We start from the raw sequence: 23,014 nt of genomic DNA on the forward strand, positions 1-23,014 counted from the left end.
AAACTTCAGTGAACTTTGGCGGTACTTGGAAGGCTTGTTACAACACGAAGTTCAGAATCGTAGTTCCTGATTCGGGAGACCTGATTGGGCCCGAGCAGGTGCGTTTCTGACAAGGTCCCCGGTGAGGCTGGGGCTGCAGGTCTGGGGACCACACTTTGAGAACCAGTGGTATAGGGCACGGCAGGAACCAAGTGTGTGACCTCACAAGGCGCACAGTCCAGGGTGGTTGTAGCAAGGGGACTAATGGTGGAGATGTCGGTCGGTGGGGGAGACACCAGGAGGCACAGAAGCCCCTTAAGGTGCTGTCCGTGCCTGCCACCCCCAGAAGTCATCCCCACGCTGACAAGTCAGAGGCGCTGCGCCCTCCCGTCTCCCCTGTCCGGGACCCCGACGCGTGGGAGGAGGGAGCAGCGGGCGCTCGCTGGAGGAGCCGGGGTCCAGCGCATCTTTCTGGGACGTGCGCTGCGCCGGGACAGCGGAGGAAGTCGCCCTCCCCAGTCGCGGCCCCGCCCGCTCTGGCGCGCGGCTTGGCGGCCGGAGCGGCGGCGGCGGCGCCGCGGGGCGGGGCGCCGCGACCCCCGTCCCCTCCCGGGCGCGCTCGCAGCGCCCCCGCCCCCTCGCCGCAGTCGCCGCCGCCCGGCTGGCTCGGCCTCGCGGCGCGGGGACCGGCGGCGCCGCATTCCCGGCCGGTCCGCGACCATGGCCCAGGCGGGCGAGGAGGCGCTGCCCGGGCCCGAGCCCGCGGTGCAGATCCGCGTCGCCATCCAGGAGGCCGAGGACGTGGAGGAGCCGGAGGACGAGGAGGAGGGGACCGAGGCGCGCGGCGCTGGGGACCCGGCTCGGTACCTGAGCCCCGGCTGGGGCAGCGCCAGCGAGGAGGAGCCGAGCCGCGGGCACAGGTAGGCGCGGGGGCGCGGCCCGGCCGAGCGGGGGGCGCGGGGACAACTCCGCGGGCCGAGCGGCTCGAGTCGGCCGCGGCGGGGCCGCCGGCGCGGGGCGTCCCACCCGGGCGGAACCTGCTTTCGGCGGCTGTGGGGGCCCCGCTCCGCAGCTGTCACCCGCCCCGGCCGGGGCTCCTGGCGCTGGCGGCGGGGCTCTCAGGGGCCTGGACGTCGACAAGCCCTGGGACCCGGGAGGAAGTCCTTCCCGGGCCACCCTCGCCATCTCCTCCTCCCCCGGAGGAGGCTCTCGTTGCGTGCGCTCACCCGGGACCCTCCAAAAAGCCTGGTTCAGTCCCGTCTCCCCCCTAACCCTGCGAGAGTGGCCCACCTCCCCTGGAGAGGAGGGCCCTCACTGCCATTATCGGCTTGTTTATCAGTCCGAATGGGTGGGGGCAGGCCAGGCCCAGCTGACACTTGCTGCTGGGGGATCCGAGGAGTGATTCCACGGTGTAGCGAGCTCTCCTGCTCGGATTTGGAATCAGCTCAAGGCCTGCTGCTCGCCTTCTCGAGGGCCGGGGATTCCCATTTTCAGGCAGCCTCCCCCACCTGACTCCCATGCTTGCATCATCATCTTGCTGCCTTGCTGTTGGGTTCCTGAGTGATGGGTAGTCTGGAGCTGTTATGGCTGTTGTAGGCCACCTGTCTAAGGTGCCAGTGGGCCCTGAGCTTTTGTCAACAGCCGGAGACCTCGGACCTATGTCCACTAACGCCCACGCCTTTCAGGTCTGTGGGTTCCCCCCCATATTCAATATCCCTCCTGATATTGAAAGGGGGTACAGTATGGAGTATCCGTGGATACCAGAGTAGCGCAGTGGTGGAACTTGCAAATTCTGGGAAATGCCAACAGGCACTTCGTAAGAGCCCTTTTTCTTCTGGGTTCCTGTGCCCATGCCTCTTAGCTGTCAGGGTTCTGCAGGATGATTCCCTGGCAGGCATAGCTTTACTTCACTGGCAGAGGACTCAACTGAAGGGCGTGAGGATACTGGGTCCAGAGCCATTCCCCGTCACTGGCTTGACCCCTCTGCAGTGGAAGAGGTCTGGATTTAGGCACCCAGAGATTCGGGGCGGTTCCATGGAGACAGAGGTATTGGAGGAGGAAAGGCCAGCCCAGCAGGTGAGAGCAGGAAAGCTGAGCCACAGCAGATGACACAGTAGCCACAGTCGACATAGCAGAACTCTGTATACTGTAAAGCTTGATTCATTCACTCATTCACTCAGCTCCGTGCTGAGTATTGAGAGTATAAAAATGATGACTCCACAGTCACTGACATCTCAGTCTTGAAGGGAAGGCAGTCACCTAGTCAAACAATTGCAGAAGTTACAAAAATCGCTCAGAGTGGCTGATCCCTTCTGATTTGATTTGCCTGTGACTCTGGCAAAGAGCTGTCCCCTATACTAGGGGACTAAGTTTTGAGAGATCTAGGAAAGATCCCTCTGTGGAAATCTAGGAGAAGTGATCCTCACTGGGTGGGCTTCCTACGCCCACCCCCACCCCCACCCCCACCCCACCACTCTCCCTCCAGAGCCTCCCTTCGCTCCCAGCTCCAGGGACTTGGAGCCTCATGGAGCATTCAGTTTGAAGCGTTTCTTGCTGCCCACTGGCAGAGAGTTGACACTAGAAAACCCCTGGGGGGCTCTTTAGGGCGGTGGAGCCGACAGAGCCCAGCAGGCAGACGTCCAGAGCAGGAGAATGTAGCCAAGAACAGTATCCGTGCTGCCCCCTGTTTGGGCTAGCCTGGCACAGCATTCCCTCCCCTGCTCCCCCCCCCCCCACTCTGTGTGGATACTTCTTGGCTTCTAAAGTCTGCAGGAGAAAGCCCAGGTTCCTAAAGCTGTTCCTAGAGATTTAGCACCCAGGTTTACCACCACCCTTAGCCCATTGTTTCTTTCCCTGCCTGTGTTAGCAATTCATGCTCCCGCAGCACTAACCCATCTGGGTCCCTGAACACGGGGTGCAGTTTCGTGTCTACATACCTTTGCACTCCCTCCTCTGGGGCTCTGATCGATTGCTTGGTTGATTGGTTGATTGATTGATCTCTAGTCGGCCTTAAAACCTCACTGCTTCATTCCCACTACCCCTAACCCTCCCCCCCCCACAAAGCTGTTTGTTTCCTGCCCTCCCTGTTGCTGTTGCCGTAGCACTCTGCACGTTTTGTACCTAGCACTTGCCTCGTTGTAACTGTATAATTCTGTCTCCTTCACAAGAATGTGGACATCCTGAATTCAGGGACCAAGCTTGCCTTGTTCTCATTGTATCCTTAGCACCCAGCATGTAGCGAGTGCTTCGGAATATTTGTTGAATGAATGCACGTCTCTATGATTGCATCACACCATCGGGTTGAAATATTTGTGTGTTTTTCTTCCACCAAACGGAGATCCTTCAAGGCAGTGACCTTGCCTTAGTCCTCTCTACACCGCCAGTACTTAGCCCAATACTAGGTTTTTCCCTGGGGTACAAGCAATAGCGGAAATGAGAAAAATGTTCTTTAGCCTTCTTCCCACGTCTTGCTCGCTAAACGGTGTCTTTCTTTTTATTGTCACCTTTGGGAAATAAAGATTTCAAACATACAAAGTGAAAGAGTAGTATGGTGAGCATTCAGATATCCACCATCTGGATTTAACAGTTAGTAATATTTTGCCATGTTTGTGTGATGGACATATGTATGGATTTCTCAGAACCATTTGAAAATATGTTATACACAAGACTTACTATACCCTAAGCACTTTATTTTGGAGCTCTTAATAATGACATAGTATCCATAATGCTATTATTGCAAGGAAGAGAATTAACAGGGATTCTTTAGTGTAATCCCTAAAATGATCCAATAACCAAGTTCCTTATTTGGGTGTCCTCTGAGTCATCCCACATTGCATTTTATAGATATTCCTTTTTGCCCTCCAACCAGAATCCGATCCAGGGGGTGGCATTTGCCTATTATGTCCCTTTAGAATCTTATCATCTAGAACATTCACATTTTTTTTTGTAATGCATTGCTATTTTGAAATAAGAGGCCAGATGTCTCATTGAATGTTTCCCAGTTTGAATTGGTCTGATTACGGTGTCATCATCTACTTTAACTTGCTCCTTTGTTGTTTTTTTTTCTTTAATATTTATTTATTTTTGAGACAGAGAGAGAGCATGAGTAGGGGAGAGGCAGAGAGAGAGGCAGACACAGAATCCGAAGCAGGCTCCAGGCTCCGAGCTGTCAGCACAGAGCCCGATGCGGGGCTCGAACTCACAAACTGCGAGATCATGACCTGAGCCGAAGTTGGACGCTCAACCGACTGAGCCACCGGGCGCCCCTAACTTGCTCCTTTGTACCCTGTGTTTCCTGTAAACTGGAAGTTAGTCTAAGGGCTTGGCTCAATTTGGATTAAACGTTTTGGAAAGAGCACCTCATAGGCAATGCCACGGACTTTTTGTTGCATTCACCTCAGGTGGCTGTCACCAAAGTGATGCTCTAATTTGACCACTTGTCTCAGAGACCACTTGATCTGTCCATTGTGAAGCTGTGTCTCTTCTTTTGCAAGGAACAAGTGATATGGGGGTTCCTGTGAATATTCTTTCACCAGTGCCCTTCACCTAATGGTTTTACCACCTACTGATCCTTGCCTGAGAGTCAACTCCTCAGGAATTACCCGTTGGTGATTTTCTAATTTTATTAGCCTTTGTTCACTTATTAACTGGCATTTTTCTGTATCAGAGAGCCTTGCTCATCATCTGGGATTGAACAAGTGTCCCTCCTAATGAGGCAACATAAATGCTTAATGACCAGCTTTCAAAGAGAGGAGTGGCTCTAATAGTCACGTCAAATATTGTAAATTAGAGCCCTCCTTTGGGGCTCTCCTCGATTCATCGATTTTTATTTGCTTTTTGAAAATTAGTTACATTCATTCTTTTTGATGTTCAAAATGTCCTTGATTAAGTAGGGAGACCCCTTCAGGTTGGCTTCAGGATAGCCTTTTGGAACACGCCCTTTCGTTTTTGAGCACTTTCTTGTTTTCTCTTGCTAGATATTCTGGGCTTATACTTGGTACTTTTCCTATTCTGGTCATGGGACCCAGCCATTTCCACAGGAATCCTTGTGGCTAGTATTTTTCAAATACTAGCAGGAGGGTATTTAGAAACCAAGACCTGGAATTAAGAGTGCTAATTTCTAGTGGGGCAACACTGGTTTTAGACCCTTTCCATAGAGCTGGGAAATGCATTTTAAAAAATAACTTAATGTTGATAATTCCAATTCATATTTAACATAATAGGGTTTTTGATTTACTTTTATTTTTTCTACCCTGACAATCTTGATTCCGAATAACATTCACATATTTATTTGTTTGCTTTGTCTTCCAATGTGTAAAAATGGTTTACAATTATAATACTAAATATTAGCATGAAGAATACAATCACTGAAGCACACCTTCATTTAACAGACAGAAACATCTAGGCTCCTTTCTCTTCGGGATGTTTCTGGGACATTGCACGAGCTATCTTTTCTCTGCTCTGGATGATGATAATGAAAGGCTCCATTTATTAACGCCAACTGTGTACCAGATGTGGAACTAAATACAATGTAAACATTTCTGCTTCACACCGCAAACCATTTAGACCTGCAGAGACGTCCACTGGTTGCACTCCTTTTGCAGGCGCTAGGAAGATTCCAGAAGAGCATGGCAGAAGACAGGGTTAGAGAAGAAGGTCATGATGTCTATAATAACAAAGAACCCATTGGCCACCCAGACATAGCATGGGGCCTCTGCTAGTGGCATCCAAAATATAATTGTTCCCATACTGCCTTTTCCAAACTTGGACACATCCCCGTGTATGTTTCCAACTTGTCTCTATGAAAAACCTTTCTTTTTGGAATCTGTCCTTGTGTTTTTATATTGCACGATCAATTTTGTTTACCTTTTGAACCTTTTCAGCCTCGTTATCTTTTCCTAAAGGCAAGTCAAAAGGTTGCTCCTTTTTGTTCAATATCTTCTTTCTTGTTGTCCGCCATTTTCTTGGTATTGGTGGCCAAAGCACCATACTCGACTAGACCATCTGCAAAGATAGGTGATGAATCCAAGAAATCTTTGCTGTACGGAAAGCTATAGTGAGGAGCTCACTATTCCCCCGTTTTATTTTGGATATTTTTATTCATAAGGTGTCATTTGAATAACCACTTAATTAATATCTCCAGATTATCTTGAGATTTTATGAGAAAGGCAGCCCTGGAGATTTATGTTGTACTTATTTCCCTAGATCATCTGTAAATATGATTAATATTTCAATACTGATCTGTGGAGCCCCATCATCTGTTTTGAAGTGTACCTCCTCATTTCTACCCTTTACTTTAATTTCTAGCAGGTTTACCGTTACAAAAAAAGAACACGTCAGTACTCCTAATTTACAATGGTTTATTTAAAAGGAAACAAGACTGTAAACGTAAAACTTTTTTTCAAAGTCCTCTTGAAAGGCCACTAATGGCTTATTCACCGGTAACAATACTTCCTGTCTCAAAGAATCCTGCAGATTTGCCCTTACAGAAACGATTCACTTTACACTGGCAATACTTTGTAAATTCCTACTATGTCGGTTCGTGCCAGAATGAAGGACACTGATACGGTTCAAGGGCACTAATAAGATATGCACACGGTAGCTCCGATACAAGTACAGGCAAGGGTTAGGAGAAGTTGAAATGATTTGCTTCCTGAGAGAGTTGCTTTGAGATGGGGCTTGATGTATGGCAGGGATTTGGACCTGAGAGATAAGGCAAGATGTTTAAGGAGATGGAACAGTATGCCCAAAGGGACCGAGTCCAGAAACCTGGTGACCCAGGGATCTGTGAATCTTTTACATGCTTTTATTTTAGAGCAAAGGATCTGAAGGGAAATAGACAAAAATACCTTTGGAAGCTGCTTACAGCCAGATTCTAAATGAATCTGAATAAAGGGCTAAAGACTTTGGATTGTATTGAATAGAATAGAAAACATTAGTATTAGTATTAGAGTAGAGCAGGGACATTGCGGTTCTTCAGAACATATAATAAGGCACAGACTGGAAGAGGCTTAACCCAAAATACAGCAAGAGTGGAAGCAGAGGGAGATGGCAGGAGGTGGGAAGACAGAACCCTAGAAAGGTTCTGGTTAGGAAATATGTGAAGGATGCAGGGATTAAAAAGGATGTTGATATCCAAGAAGTAATTTAAATTCTTCCTTTAGAACAATTGCCTTACCTCTCTGCCTGACCATAAAAAGGAGCAACCAACATCACTGTTTACGTGCAAGGAGGAAAGGCAGAAACAAGGTTATTTTCTAAAGGCACCGAACGAATCAGCTCATGATCTGGGGTTGCTAAGGTAGAGCTTGTACCTGCAGAGTAACTCCTTCTCCATATAAAGCCCCTATTTAATCACTCCCTGCCTATGCGCCCTAAAGGGAAGCCTTCCAGTTGGCATGTGCCACCCATGGATATAGAACCAGCTAGGAAGAAAATCAGAGTATACAGCTGTGGAGGGAACCGATATGGACCCACCAAGAAAAAGCAACCCAGACCTCCCTTCACTCTTCGAAATGAATAGCCACGGAGCAGAACTCCCCACCTCTTAAGTGTGGACTGTATACAGTGACTCCCTTCCAAAGTGCACAGTATGGAAAGAGAGGGGGGAGCAGTAACTTCACAGTGGAGACACAAAATAACACTACCGCAGCCAGGGTCACCGTCCACAGTGATCAGGTATGTTGATAGTCCCCTTGATATCCTGTGATGAGAATGGAAGTTTACCTTGGTGCTTCTCTTCCCTAAAAGCCATACCCACCATCTAATCCTAAAAAAATATATCAGATAAATCCCAAATGCAGAGCTGTCTACAGTATATCTGACCAGTACTTCTCAGCACAGTCAAGGTTATCAAAAATAAGGAAAGCCCGAGAAACTGTGTCAGCCAAGAGAAGCCTGGGAGACACAACGACTACTTGGAATCTAGTATCCTGGATGGGATCCTGAAGGAGAAACAGGCCACTAGGTAGAAACTAAGGAAATCTGAATAAGGTATGGACGTTAGCTAATAATAATGTATTCGTATTAGTTCGTTAAATGCTTTGTACTAACACAAGATATTAATAATAGAAGAAGCCTGATGTGGGATACATGGGGACTCTCTGTACTCTTTTCACCATTTTTCTATAAATCTGAAATTATCCTATAACAAGTTTATTTAAACAGATTTTGGATAAAGAAAAGGTGAATTGTTTACCAATCACATGAAGAAAACCAATTACATGAAATTAAGTGAAAAACTGATCCCAGAAGATATAGAGGCGATGCTGTTGGAAACAAAGAGACTTTTGGGGCGCCTGGGTGGCTCAGTTGGTTGAGCGTCCGACTTTGGCTCAGGTCATGATCTGGCAGTTTGTGAGTTCCAGCCCCGCATCGGGCTCTGTGCTGACAGCTCAGAGCCTAGAGCCTGCTTCGGATTCTGTGTCTCCCTCTCTCTAACCCTCCCCTGCTTGTGCTCTGTCTCTCTCTCTCTCTCTCTCAATAATAAATAATAAACATTAAAAAAAATTTAAAACAAAGAGACTTTTAAAAATGTAGACTCTGGAGAGTGCCCCAAGAGGGAATTTAAGAGACTGCATCAACAAAACAAGAACAGGATGCTTTTAAAAAGGAGCAGTTTGAAAACATAAAAGAGCTCTTGGAGAATACATAATTCCTGAAGTTAAACAATTCATCAAGAATGATTAGAAGGTAATGTCAGAAAATCTCTTGCAATGTAAATCAAAGACAAAGACAACGAGGTCAATATGAAAAAGAGGGTAAGTGTCATAGAGGATTGGGGCACCTGGTGGGCTCAGTCAAGCATCCCATTTCAGCTCAGGTCGTGATCTCACAGTCTGTGAGTTTGAGCCCTGCATCGAGCTGTGTGCTGACAGCTTAGAGCCTGGAGCCTGCTTTGGATTCTGTGTGTCCCACTCTCTCTGCCTCCCCCAAATCACACTCTGTCTCTCTCACTCTCAAAAATGAATACATGTTTAAAAAAAATTAAAACAAAAAGAGTTATAGAGGATCAATCCAGGTGGTCAACTAACAGGACTTTAAGAAAGAAATGCAATCTGGGCAAATGCCTCCACCCTGCACAGATCAGTGTTTGTACCATCATAAAGATAAACACAACTGATTAACTTTCTACTTTTAGTATCTATAGACAAAACTTGGAATATTAGTTACGGAGTAGAATGTAAATATGGACCATGACAAAATAACATAAAGGTACATCTGGGAGAATTTGAAAGGTTGGAAATGGAAGGAGAGGGAAAGAACACACCTATCGTGTGTAGTGAGGAAGTGAGAAGTATCATTTAATGTTGATGGAATAAGGAACAGAATTTTAAATGTATTATTTTAAAACACAATTAGAAGGCTATTAAAAAAACCCCAAAATAATATAAAATTTTAAAAATTGGAAAAAGAGGCTTTGGGAGACGAGTGACCCCAATGTTGAAAATTGGCATGTGAGAAGTAGAATGAGCATATTTTATAGAACCATAAGGCAACTCTCCTAAGAACTAAATGGTTGACTAGAGGTTGCCTTTAGGGAGGAGAGGTGAAGTTGGAGAGGGTGGCGGCAGGGGGGATCGTTGCTTTCTTTGTAAGTTATGCACTATGTTGTTTCATCTTTTGCTTTGTGTTGTTTATTTCACATTAATGTTTAAGATTCATTTTTGATGAGCTATTAATAGTGTCCAAGGGAGAAGTAATGAGGACAGGTGGAATGGAAAAGGGAACAGATGGGAGACACTGCAGAATAAAATCAACACTTGATAATTGGCTCGATGTGGGGGCAAAAAGAGAGGGCTAAAAGATGCATCTTGGGTTTTTGGAGCCTAAATGCAGAGAAGAATGAATAGGGAAAGTAGTCAGTGGGGCAGTTTGGGAGGAAAGATACATGGTTTTTGCAGGACGGCTGTAATTGACAAAAAGTTACCAACATTCATATTTAAGAGATATAAACTTCTTTAATGTTCCTAAAGGATACTGGTCTTTTTTCATTCAAAGGCTGTTGCACGAAGCAGGAAAGAAGGCAGCGTGCTCCCAGATGTGCAAAAAGGCCTTGCCTCTCAGGATCCCCCTTTGGAGATATACAGTTGCCGATGACAGCACCCATGTAGTGGGGGGTCCTTAGGGTGCAAGGACCTCGCAGAATAGTTTATATCACCTCCCCAGGACTGCCCACCTGTTCTGGAATCTCTGGCTACCTGCCTGTCTGCTTACTGGCTGCAAATAACCGATGCAGAATCCCGTCACCCCCCAAACACACAGTGTGGATTATTTACCATCAGACTGTATGAAAAGAGGAGCTACCCAGATAGAATGCCCCTTGCCAGGTCTAGGCTTCAATCCGACCCAAGGTCAAGCTCTGCAGAAGGTGATAGTTCAATTCTGGACATAATAGATTTGAAGTTTCAACGGGCTGTCCAAGTGGAAGCATCAGGCAGGCAGCTAGGAATTGAGGATGGGGTCTCAGGCATGAGAGAAGGATGGAGGGGTAGGTAGAGGCAGATTTGAATTGGATGTGCTATCCGGCAGCTGAAACCTATTGGTTGCCAGGGGATAAAGGGTCAAGGATAGATCCTTGGAGAAATGGGAGCAGAATGAGGAGACGGAAAGGGCAATTAGACGGGGAGAAGAACCAGAAAAGGACAAATCACAGAAGCCCAGGGCGAGAGGTACCGAGAAGAAAGAGGTCAACAGCGTCCCATCCTGCCACAGCGGTAAGAGGACCAAGGTGGAGAAAAGGCCCCTGGGTGCGGTGGATGCTTCGGCAGATGCCCAGACACATAGAACAAGCTTGTGGGGGGGGAGGTCATGTCCAAGGGAGGTCTGGGCAAGTCTGCTTTGATGAACGTCATCTTCTCAACCAAGTTTGTCATAAAATCATCTGCAGGGAGTAAAGGCTTCCCATGACCTTGGAAAGAATGGGAGGCTCTAGAATGGGCACTGGAGAAATTGAGAAATTACATCCCCATCCTTCCATTATGTTTTATTTGTTTATGAGATAACTTTAAAAAAATATTTATTTATTTTTGAGAGACAGAGAAACAAAGCGTGAGTGGGGAATGGGCAGAGAGAGGGAGACCCGAAGCAGGCTCCAGGCTCTGAGCTGTCAGCACAGAGCCCCACGCGGGGCCCAAACCCACAAACTGTGAGATCACGACCTGAGCCAAAGTCGGATGCTTAACCAACTGAGCCACCCAGGCGCCCCTCCATTGGATTTGTGACTTCCCTGTGCCCTGATGGATCCTGTTTTTTTTTTTTCAACATTTATTTATTTTTGAGATACAGAGACAGAGTGTGAGTAGGGGAGGGGCAGAGAGAAAGGGAGACAGAATTCAAAGCTGGCTCCAGGCTCTGGAGAGCACAGAGCCCCATGCGGGGCTTGAACTCACAGACTGCGAGATCATGACCTGAGCTTAAGTCCACTGCTTAACCAACTGAGCCACCCAGGTGCCCCATGAGATTACTTTTTGTAATAGCCTCAACTACTCTAGTTTCGGAGTAGGACTTACTAGTGTGTAGGTCCCTTGGATGGTCTGGTCACCTCTGATATACTTGCGATTTGTAGTAAGTTAGACCATTTTGCTAATATCTGAGTCCACTCAAAGCTCTTCACTGGTCATTATCATACACCTCATCCCAACTCCTCTGTATTCTCATCCTTGTCATTGGGGCTCAGACTTTCCCATGCGTTTGTAGTTATTGTATCTGGTGTGTTCAACTTATCTAGTTGAACTGCTTTTTAGGGTGTGAACTTTCTCTAATGGAGTGAAAATCCGTTCTGTCCATGTTGCCTCTCCTTTTTCATCCCATTGATTGTGCCACTGACACTTTTCAGTTAGCATGTTTTGAGGACCACTTTGTCAAAACAGTATTACTCTCCTACTATTTGGCTGTAAGTAATAGAAAACCCAGCTAACAGGTGAATTATGCAAATGGACATTATCTTTCCCGTGTAATCAGAAATCTGCAGGTAGGTAGTTAGAGGAATTGGTTCAGCAACTCAATAATATCAGAGCCAATAATGTCAAGAAATCAGGCCCAGCTAATTCTTGCGGCCTTTTCCTTTTTTTAAATTTATTTATTTATTTTGAGAGAGAGCGCGTGTGTGCCTGTGTTGCACACACTTGAGTTGGGGAGGGGCATAAAGAGAGGGGGGGTAGAGAGAGAACCCTGAGGAGGCTCCCCACTGTCAGCGCAGAGCCCAATGTGCAGCTTGAACCTTTGAACCACAAAATCATGACTTGAGCCAAAACCAAGAATCTGATGCTTAACTGACTGAGCCACCCAGATGCCCCATTTTGGCCTTTTTCTTTTGGTAGCAAAATAGCTGCCACCGCCCCAACCATCACATCCACACTCAAATCAGTCAAAAAGGGAAGAGGTAGGGCCAAAAGATTTTCACTTGTGTGTTACTGGTCATATCATGACAGGTGGCTCAGATGGCTATTACCTGTAACAGATGCTGAGAAAGTACATGTCTAGTTTTGTTTTTGTCTTTTTGTAGCCTCCATAATAAAGAAAGGTAAGCGAGAGTTTGCTATCAGATGTTGGTTGAATCTACCACAGCTATCTTCTAGAAACTTCTAAAATACTCAGCTTGTCTGATGTTTAAGTTGCCTTTGACCTGTTTTATCTGCTTTTATAGGCTGCCTTCAAATATTCCTTTAGTGTGCCATCCCATTTTTAAAAGGCTTTTTAAAAAACATACTTTTAGGGGCGCCTGGGTGGCGCAGTCGGTTAAGCGTCCGACTTCAGCCAGGTCACGATCTCGCGGTCCGTGAGTTCGAGCCCCGCGTCAGGCTCTGGGCTGCTGGCTCAGAGCCTGGATCCTGTTTCCGATTCTGTGTCTCCCTCTCTCTCTGCCCCCCCCCCCCCCCCGTTCATGCTCTGTCTCTCTCTGTCCCAAAAATAAATAAACGTTGAAAAAAAAATTAAAACATACTTTTAGGGGTACCTGGGTGGCTCAGTCAGTTAAGTGTCCGACCCTTGATTTTGGCTTAGGTCATGATCTCACGGTTGCTGAGTTCAAGCCCCATGTTGGGCTCTGCACTGACAGTGAGGAGCCCGCTTGGGATTCCCTCCCTCTCTGCCCCCTACCCGCCCTCTCAAAAATAAATAAACTTATAAAAGAAAACCAAACCCTCCCCCCAAAACTTATCATCTTAACCATTATTGAGTGTACAATTCAGTGGCATTAAGGACACTCACGCCGTTGTGCACCCATCACCACTTTCCATTTCTAGAACTTTCTGTCTTTTCCACCTGAAACTCCATACCCATTAACTATTAGCTCCCCATCCCCCCCTCCCCAGTCCTCGGTAACCGCTGGTCCCCTTTCTGTCTCTGTGAATTTGACAACTCTAGATCCTTTATGTCACCGGCATCACGCGGTATTTGTCTTTTGAGGACAGACTCCTCTCACTTAGCATCGTGTCTTCAGGGTCCATCCACGTGGCAGAATGTATCAGAATTTCCTTTTCAAAGCTGAATAACATTCCCTCCGATGCATGGATGTGCCACATTTTGCTGATTCAGTCGTCCATCAGTGGACATTTTTGGTTCTGCCTTTTGTCTACTGTGAACATGCCACTGTGAACTTCCTGAGCCTGCTGGGGACTCAAGCAGGTGCTCCCAACAGAGTCGAAGCACACTGAATGCTGTTGGTGGTTCGGTGTCTGCATCCCTCCCAGGAGATGCTCTCCCTACTCAGAACATGTTAATGGAGACTCCGGGCCTGATGGTCATGTTACTGGAAATCAAGCAGCCACATAGGAAAGTGGTAATTTTTTTTTTCTGGAAGTAATTAAAAAATTTTTTTTAGCATTTATTTATTTTTGACAGAGAGAGAAAGAGAGAGAGAGAGAGAGAGAAAGACAGAATCTGAAGCAGGCTCCAGGCTCCGAGCTGTCAGCACAGAGCCCGACACGGGGCTCGAACTCACAAACCGTGAGATCGTGACCCGAGCCGAAGTCGGATGCTTAACTGACGGAGCCACCCAGGCGCCCCTCTGGAAGTGATTTTTAACCAATCCTTTTTGTTGAATAAGATATGTATGATAGTGGATAGTACATAATTTAAAGTGGTAATTAAGCGTACAAAAAAGAAGCCACCTTCTAGAGCTTCGAATTAATGGTGTCACCTACGAGGCAGATCGTCACAAAGTCCCTATATGTGTATGGTTTTGAAGTGTTTGTAATCCCTTGGTGGAAGGTTTGCCTGCCTAAAGAAACTTTGCTCAGGATTTCTTTGGCTTGCTCTCATCTCCTAAGATTCTCAGGGAGAGGGGGAGGAAGTCTGTCCAGCTGGAGCTACTGGTGGGTATGGGTTTCATTTAGAAAGGCCCTGGTGAATGGGATCGTTTCCCGATTCCATGGCAGGGTCCTGACGACACATGGAAAGGATATGTGTGCTGGCTTTGGGGACAGAAAATTGGAGCTTCAGTCCTAGATGTGAGGTGCAAATGAATGTACCTGTCACCTACTCGGTTCTCAGGGTGTGCCAGGCATTCACGTGAGCATTTCCACGTATTAGTTGATTTACTGTTCGTAACAGTCCTATCAGGAGAGCAACGATAACAGAACTGAGGTGTGGCAGGGAGTGGGGTTCCTTGCCTGAGTTGACTCAGTTAATAAATGGTGGCGTCGGGATTCGAACCCCCATGGTCTACCTCTAGGATTGGGACTCTTAGTGAGTCTGCTAAATTACCTTCCAGAAATCAGGATTGGGGGGTGGAGTGGGGAGGGAAGAATAAGGAGGGAATGTGAAGAGCATCCCGTCAATGGCACAGCAGCACAGAAACGTTCGTAGACGGTGTTATTTTAGTGACCCTCGGTCCACCTTAAAAACAAAAGCTTGATTTCTTGGCTCGTTGGGCACAGTTTAGCCCCTTGTGATCACCGGGTGATACCGCCTCTGAGGAGCGCAGTTCGAGTGGGAGCCAGTGAAGTTTCCTAGAGCTGCACCACAAACTGGGTGGCTTAGAACCACGGAATGTATTGCCTCACATTCTGGAGGCCGGAAGTAGGGAATCCGGGTGTCGGCAAGATGCACTCCCCTCGAGGGTCTGTTCTGGGCCAGTCCCCTGGCTTCTGGTGGTTTGCTGGCCACCCTTGACGGTCCTGGACTTTGCTCATCACCCCCATTTCCACCTTCATCCTCACGCGGCATTCTCCTTCTGTGCGCGTGCCCAGATTTCCCCTTTTGATGAGACGCCGGTCGTAGTGGATTGGGGCCACCCTGCTCTGGTGTGACCTCGTCTTTAACTGATTACATCTACAGGGCCCCATTTCCGAGTAAGATCACATCCTGACATACAGGGCTTTGGGACTTCAACGCAAGAAATTTGGAGGGGTGGGGGGGACAGCAGTTCAGCCTGTAACCTTCCCCCTGCCCCGTGTCTCCTTCTGGTCTCAGTGGCACCACCACAAGTGGGGGCGAGAACGAGCATGAAGACGGGGAGCAGGAGTGGAAGCCCCCAGACCAGGAGTTGATCAGGAAGCTGGTGGATCAGATCGAATTCTACTTTTCTGATGCAAACCTGGAGAAGGACGCCTTCCTGCTAAAGCACGTGAGGAGGAACAAGCTGGGGTATGTGAGCGTCAAGCTACTCACATCTTTCAAAAAGGTAAGCCTTCATCCTCACACGCTGCCTCCAGGATTTCAGGGGTGTTTGGGGGTTTCAGTTCTCAATCTTGTTTGCCCACAGGATAACCTGACGACTAGCGAGTTTTTGCCCCCTGACGTAGAGAAACATGATCAAGAATAGAGATTTAGGATCGTTATTAGCAACATCGCGAGGGAGCCTGGGTGGCTCAGTCAGTTAAAGTGTCTGTCTTCCGCTCAGGTTATGATTTCATGGTTCATGGGTTCAAGCCCCCCATCAGGCTCTGTGCCGACAGCTCAGAGCCTGGAGCCTGCTTCGGATTCTGTGTCTCCCTCTCAATCTGCCCCTCCCCGGCTTACTCTCTCTCTCTCTCTCTCTCAAAAAAAGAAATAAACATTAAAAAAAAAAAAAAAAACCAACGACAGCGAGTATCTTCCCAAGTATTAAAAGGGGCCTGGGTGTTGGGACAAACGTCAGCCGGTGGCAGTTGTGAAATGATAGTGCTTGCTTTTAGTAAAGTTCAAGCACTCTTGCCAGGCAAGTGGGTGACCAGGAGGGTGCTGTGCCAGGACACGGGGACTCCGTGGCCTTGAGAGACACCTACTGGGCCTAGAATTACATGAAATCCAAGCTTTTCACCTGCCCAGTCGAATGAATAGGAAGAGGACGAAGGAGTGCCCAGAACTCAGGGAGAGGAACCTTCAAGACTCCAGCAGTGTTTGTAAGACCAACATTCTCATCTATACAATGGGGACGTGGGGTATCTGATGCTTGCCGCCATCTGGGCCACAGACCGCACGTCCCTCCGGTGCACAGACCCAGCAACTGGACTGTGCGTGAATTCCCTACTTCTCAAAGTGTGGACGGACTAGCTGGAGCCAGCACCGTGTGTCTTCCGTGGGGGAAGCGTATTTACCAGAATGGAAAAGCACCACATGGCCCGTTGCATAACGGGATGTGTAACAGCTGGGTCCCAGCCAAGCCGCCTGTGCCCTTGGTCAGACATTCCCGGAGGAGAGCTTCTCTCCATGGAGCTGTTCTCTGCCTCACCTGCTGGTAGAGTCGGCCCTCTCCTCTTGCTCTCTGGCCTTCATTCATTCATCAAACCTATTCACGCCGCACCCTGAGTGCTGCCTTAGGCACAGGATACATGACATGAATGGGTTCTCTGCCCTTGCAAAGTCCAGGAAAGGCGAGAGATCAGTGAAGGATTGCAATATGACCAAAGGCAGTGAAAGAACAAAGTAGCGAGTAACCCTGCCTGGATCATTGAGAAGCCTTCCCAGAAGTGGTGACGTTGAAATAGGATCTTGGAGGGGGCGCCTGGATGGCTCCGTCGGTTGAGCTTCCGACTTGGGCTCCGGTCATGATCGTGAGTTCGAGCCCCGCGACGGGCTCTGTGCTGACAGCTCAGAGCCTGGAGCCTGCTTCGGATTCTGTGTCTCCTTCTCTCTCTGTGCCCCTTCCCTGCCCGCACTCTGTCTCTCTGTCTCTCTCAAAAATAAAGCAACATAAAAGAAAAAGAAAGAGAGAAAGAAAGGAAGAAAGAAAGAAAAGAAAGAAAGAAAGAAAGAAAGAAAGAAAGAAAGAAAGAAAAAGAAAGAAAGGATCTTGGAGGGTGACTAGGAGTTTCCAGGGTATAGGAGAAGGAGGGAAGGGGCACTTCGTGTTGCAGTGGAAAAGTCTCCCCTTCCTCCTGCGCGTCTCCTTTGTCTCACACCGCGAGCACACGCTGACGCCAGATGTGCCTGTGGGGGGAGGGCATCCCCACCCAGCAGTTCTGCGTCTACCTGGAGACAGCAGCAGGCCCTCCAGGGTAAGGCCCACAGCTAGTCACCTAGGTTACCCACAGCTTCTGTCCAAAGTGGCTGCACATCAGAGGTTCCCATGACCTCCTCCCCTTTGGATTTGATCATTTGCTAGAATAGCTCACAGAGCTCAGGGAAACCAGTGTAATTCAGGATATGATAACAGATACAGACAAACAGCCAGATGAAGAGATACCCGGAACGAGACCCCGAATGCAGGAGCTTCTGTCCCAGAGGAATTGGGGTGCATCACCCTCCATCCAGAAGTGCCCTGAACCCCAAGGTATTGGGGTTTTCAGGGAGGCTTCCTCATGTGGGCTTGATCAACCATTATCTCAATTTCCTGACCCTCTCCCTTCTCTGAAAATCGCAAGCTTCTAACCACGATTTGGTCTTTCTGGTGACCGGCCGTCGACTAGGAGCCATCTAGAAGCCCACCCAGAGTCGCCTCATCAGAACAAACGGTACTCCTAGTGTTCTTATGACCTGGGAATGTACCGGGTGCCAGCAACCCCGTGCCAAGAACGGGGACAAAGAGCGATGTATATGTATTTTAGGGAGGTACTATTTCATCATTCTCTGGGAGGCCCAAGTTGGGTTTCATTCCAAGCTGAAACAGTCCATGTCAGTTTCGGGAGCTATGGCATTGGGATGTGAAAGATCGTTTGGAAGCTTGTACGTATCAAACGCATCAGTGCAGAAACACAATTTCAGAGAAGTGTTTGAACGTTAACATCTCCGAGTCCTTTCGGAATGATAAATCACAATACCACACACGTCCAGAGAACAAAGAAGTGTTTGTGGGGGATCCCAAAATGAAGCAGCCAGTAAACATGCCTTCATTCCTCCCCAGGGACCTGAAGAGGCAGCCCGATTTTCTTTCCTTTTGAAGCTGCCACTATAGATCTATTTACGAGGGCTTTTCTTTGTTGAAAAGTGGCTGCACGGTAGACATAGACTCCCCAACGCCTTCAAAATGAGAACAAAGACCCTTTTTGTTCTCACTGTTTTTAATGTTTATTTATTTTTGAGAGAGCGAGACAGAGTGTGAGCGGGGGAAGGGGCAGAGAGAGAGAGAGGGAGACACAGAACCCCAGGCAGGCTCCAGGCTCTGAGTGGTCAGCCCAGAGCCCGATGCGGGGCTCGAACTCACAAACCAGGGGATCATGACCTAAGCCAAAGTCGGACGCCTAACCAGCTGAGCCACCCGGGCGCCCCCAAGGCTATTTTCATTCTAAAGGCTTTCCTGCTAATCATCATAGGAAATGCATATGACAAACAGGGGAATTGCAGTTTCCGAAAATGTTAGCAGGTTCTTCTAGTGACTGCACAAAGATATCACCTCCCTGGCTCCTCCTTTTAAGTGGTGCCGGACATGCCTCCTGACGGCTCACAGACAGGCCTAGGATGTTCGGACTATCGGGGAGATTTCCCAGTGGACTGTGCTCCTGGCTCCGGAGGGATATCGGGTGCTTGCTAGAGCCCGCTTCTCTCTCGATCGTGTGTGGTCTTCTGTGAGCTTCTCTAGCCCTCGGAGCAGGGCAGTACTGGCCTTCCCTCGAGCACGCCTGGCTCAGGGTCCAGGTCGAGGCAGGAGCTCCTCTTCCTCTCCCCCACTGGCTTTGGAGAAGGCTCCCCGCCGTCCCATCCTCAGCGAGCTACTGCCTAGCTTCCTCACCACCTGGCAGTGACCTTCCATCATCACCCTCACCCCTCTGGAGCCCTGATCGGCCCCGTTCGCCTGAAGTCCGACCCTTTGCCTGGACCTCTGCCCACCTTCTGTCCTTGGTGTGTGCCGTGGACATCAGCCCGTGGGTTCTGTGTGTAGGTGACTTGTGGTTCCCACACCCCTAAGCCCACATCTGGGCCGTGTCACCCAGAGGCCACAGGCTCGAGCGGACAGCGCCCTGTCTGCAGGAGCCTGCCTGTACTGAGAGCTCTTCGAGGTTCCCCCCCCGACACTGCCCTGTTAGGGAGCCTCCCACATTGAGTTCTGGGAAGTTCCTGTTTGGTCTCAGGGTTCCTCTGCAGAGTGGCTGCGTTGGCCTGGCCTCCGAGGACGGACGCAGGGTGATCTCGCCATTCCTGGCTCAGGTTACCCACCCCACCCACCTCCACAGTTCCTGCGGGATGCGATGACTCATTCTCCCTGGCATTCCCTCCAGCGGAAGTGGGCCTCTTGAAAATTACTGTTTTACAGCATAAATATAGCCTTCATATACTGCGCGTTAATACGCACAATTTCCACTCAGGGAGGAGGGAGGGAGGGACTATTTCATCATTCTCTTTGAGGCCCTAGTTGGGTTTTACTCCAAGTTGAAACAGTCCACATCATTTTCAGGAGATATTCCAGTGAAATATGAAAGCTCTTTTGGAACTTTCTGGGTATCCAACACATAAACGGAGAAACACAACTTCAGAAAAGCGTTTGAATGTTAAAAATCTCTGAGCCCTGTCAAAATGATAGCACGTGATGTTTGAAATGATGATAGCACATGATATTTATTGCGTACTCGCCATGAGCTTGACACCGTTCTAAGTTTTGCATAACTTGTGTCTGGATGTAGGTACGTATGTATCGATTTATTCATTCACTCCTCGCGACAATGCTGTGAGGCGGGCACTATAAACGTGTCCATTTTACAGATGGGGGAGTTGAGGCACCGCCAGGTGGGAAAACGTCAGGTCTTACCGCCGGCCGGAGGTGGGCTTTGGATTTGGGTATCTAACAGCCTTGCTCCAGGCCCTACAGGCTTAACCTCTAAACTTGCGTGGACTAGACTGTCCCCATCACCACAGAAACTTGTGCTGGATGGCACTGCTCCAAACTGCGCTGCCTGGCTTGACATTGTGGAGAGCTCACTAGATTTTTGAATGCCTGCATGCAGCGGGTGTGATTCTAGCGACCAGTGATACGGGGGGGGGGAGGGGGCCGAGGGAGGTAGGGGAGGGAGATTATAGAGGACACAAGAGGGGCAAAGATGATAGGTACCATTTCAGAGGTTGCTTTGTCTTCTTCAGGTGAAACACCTGACCCGGGACTGGAGAACCACAGCACACGCTTTGAAGTACTCGATGAGCCTCGAGTTGAATGAGGACCACCGGAAGGTGAGGAGGACCACCCCCGTCCCGCTCTTCCCCAACGAGAACCTGCCAAGCAAGATGCTCCTGGTCTACGATCTCTACCTGTCCCCCAAGCTCTGGGCCCTGGCCACGCCCCAGAAGAATGGAAGGGTGCAGGAGAAGGTGATGGAACACCTGCTCAAACTCTTCGGGACCTTCGGAGTCATCTCGTCAGTGCGGATCCTCAAGCCCGGGAGGGAGCTGCCCCCTGACATCCGGAGGGTCAGCAGCCGGTACAGCCAGGTGGGGACCCAGGAGTGCGCCATCGTGGAGTTCGAGGAGGTGGAGGCGGCCATCAGAGCGCATGAGTTCATGGTCACGGAATCTCAGGGCAGGGAGAACATGAAAGCCGTCCTGATTGGGATGAAGCCACCCAAAAAGAAACCTCCCAAAGACAAGAACCAGGATGAGGAGCCCACCGCGAGCATCCACCTGAACAAGTCCCTAAACAAGAGAGTCGAGGAGCTTCAATACATGGGTGACGAGTCTTCTGCCAACAGCTCCTCCGACCCCGAGAGCAACCCCACGTCCCCCATGGCCGGCCGGCGGCACGTGGTCACCACCAAGCTCAGCCCTGCTGGCCACCAGAATCTCTTTCTGAGCCCCAACGCCTCCCCGTGCTCCAGTCCCTGGAGCAGCCCCTTGGCTCAACGCAAAGGCGTTTCCAGAAAATCCCCTCTGGCCGAGGAAGGGAGGCTGAACTGTAGCGCCAGCCCTGAGATCTTTCGCAAGTGCACGGATTATTCCTCCGACAGCAGCATCACTCCCTCCGGCAGCCCCTGGGTTCGGAGGCGCCGCCAGGCCGAGATGGGGACACAGGAGAAGAGCCCCGGGGCGAGTCCCCTGCTGTCTCGGAGGATGCAGACTGCCGATGGGTTACCTGTGGGGGTGCTGAGGTTGCCCAGAGGCCCTGACAACACCAGAGGGTTCCACGGAGGACACGAGAGGGGCAGGGCCTGTGTATAAATACCTTCTATTTTTAATACCCGCTCCATCAAGATACCTGGCATGATACAGAATGCGATTAGGTCCCCTTTGACAGATTTTGTATACGTGTAGACCTCTTAATTTATATATTTGTAATGTACATAGGTTGTCTGCTAAGCCATGGTTTTAAGAGCACCTTCTAGTTCAGAACAACCAGCATGACCTTTATTTTGATGATGCCCAACGTATATGAATGTTGCGGCTCCGCAGAGCTGTGGGACAGAGGCTCCTCCAGGGTGGGTCGGGCGGTGGGTCTCTTCCTCAGGACAGAGCTCCTGCCTGCGGTGACTGAGCTGACCTCGGCTGGCCATGCAAGAGCTTCCTGAGGACCCCCAGGAGCTCTGTTGTGTAATGGCAACTCGTTAAGCCGGTAGCATGGTATCTTATGGGACCAAATGTATATTTCCTGTCAAGTCAATAAATAATAAAACATCCGACTGGGAGTCCTGCCTCTGAAGTCCTAGATCGTGTCTGACAGAAGTCTGTGCCCCTCTGACAAGGCTGTGGGTGGTATGTCAGGAGGCCCTGAGGAGCTTAACGGAGACGCATCTCTTGGAGGTCCTGCCCAGGGCAGCCCTGGGGCTCTCCTTGAGGCTCCGGCAGCCTGAGAGGTCGGCAGAGTTTGTGCAGATATGAGAATACCACGTCTCTTCGTCACAGTGAATCCTACCCAGGCAGAGGCAGCTTAGTAAAGACCAAGCTCTCTGGATACGGTCCCCAGGCTGGCTCCTTTTCCTTGGTGAATGTCAATGCATTGTCACTGGCAGCTTCTGATGTAGCAGAAGGAGCAGTGGCCTGGATTTTAGCGTTGGCTTATCCACTTGCCCTTTGGGGGAGTTTAGACAAGTGCCGTTTAATGAAATTTGTTGACAGTTATTGAACGGTGATTAGACGCCAGGGACTATGCTTAGAGTTTTCCATGCATTATCTCATTTAATTCCCCCCCCCCCCCCCCCCCCCCGCCAAACCACGCAAGAAACTTTCAGATATTATCCGCTTTTTACAGCGGAAGAAACAGACTTTATGTGGGTAACTAGCTTGTCCAGGGCCTAAGGGCTAGGTTAGTAGAGCTGGCTTGAACCTAGCAGTCTGGCTCCAGAGCCCATACTCTTAGCCACCAGATGGTACACAGCATCCCTGAACCTCACCATCCACGTTCAAAAAAGAAGCAACCACAGAAGGTGCTAGTATTTATTCAGCACCTCCTATGTGCTAGGCGTTTTGCTAGACACATTCTTTCATTTATTCTGTCAGTGTCCCTGGAAGATAATTATTATACCAGTCGTACGCTGAAGCCGCTGAGGTACGATAATAGCTCAGGCCATTGTGGAAATGGAAAAGGAGAGTATATGTTTAATTACACCGTTTTATAAAAATTAGCAGATGATTATTATCTGCTTGGTAGGACCGTGTGTCCCTTCAGTCCCAGAATACCTATTAACTGGTAAATGCCTCCAGGAGTTATTTAGATTTGCCATTTCCACCGCTGTTAGCTGTAGGTGGCCCAAAGGCC

The 23,014-nt window shown here is 49.1% G+C and overlaps 1 protein-coding gene across 2 annotated transcripts; it reads left to right on the plus strand.

Moving 5' to 3' along the window:
• The first annotated feature begins 599 nt into the window (after positions 1 to 599).
• On the plus strand, positions 600 to 21,935 carry LARP6 (La ribonucleoprotein 6, translational regulator). 2 transcript variants are annotated; one of them, XM_027067665.2, is made up of 3 exons: positions 600 to 899; positions 15,394 to 15,604; positions 20,413 to 21,935. In XM_027067665.2, exons 1-3 carry the CDS (start codon positions 700 to 702, stop codon positions 21,478 to 21,480), a joined length of 1,479 nt encoding a protein of 492 aa, XP_026923466.1. In that variant the 5' UTR covers positions 600 to 699; the 3' UTR covers positions 21,481 to 21,935. The 2 variants fall into 2 exon arrangements, with proteins under 2 accessions (XP_026923466.1, XP_053079776.1); XM_053223801.1 differs by lacking the exons at positions 600 to 899; positions 15,394 to 15,604 and adding an exon at positions 19,680 to 19,958.
• Positions 21,936 to 23,014: the final 1,079 nt, after the last annotated feature.

Source organism: Acinonyx jubatus, chromosome B3 (genome assembly GCF_027475565.1).
Source record: "Acinonyx jubatus isolate Ajub_Pintada_27869175 chromosome B3, VMU_Ajub_asm_v1.0, whole genome shotgun sequence".
NCBI lineage: Eukaryota > Metazoa > Chordata > Mammalia > Carnivora > Felidae > Acinonyx > Acinonyx jubatus.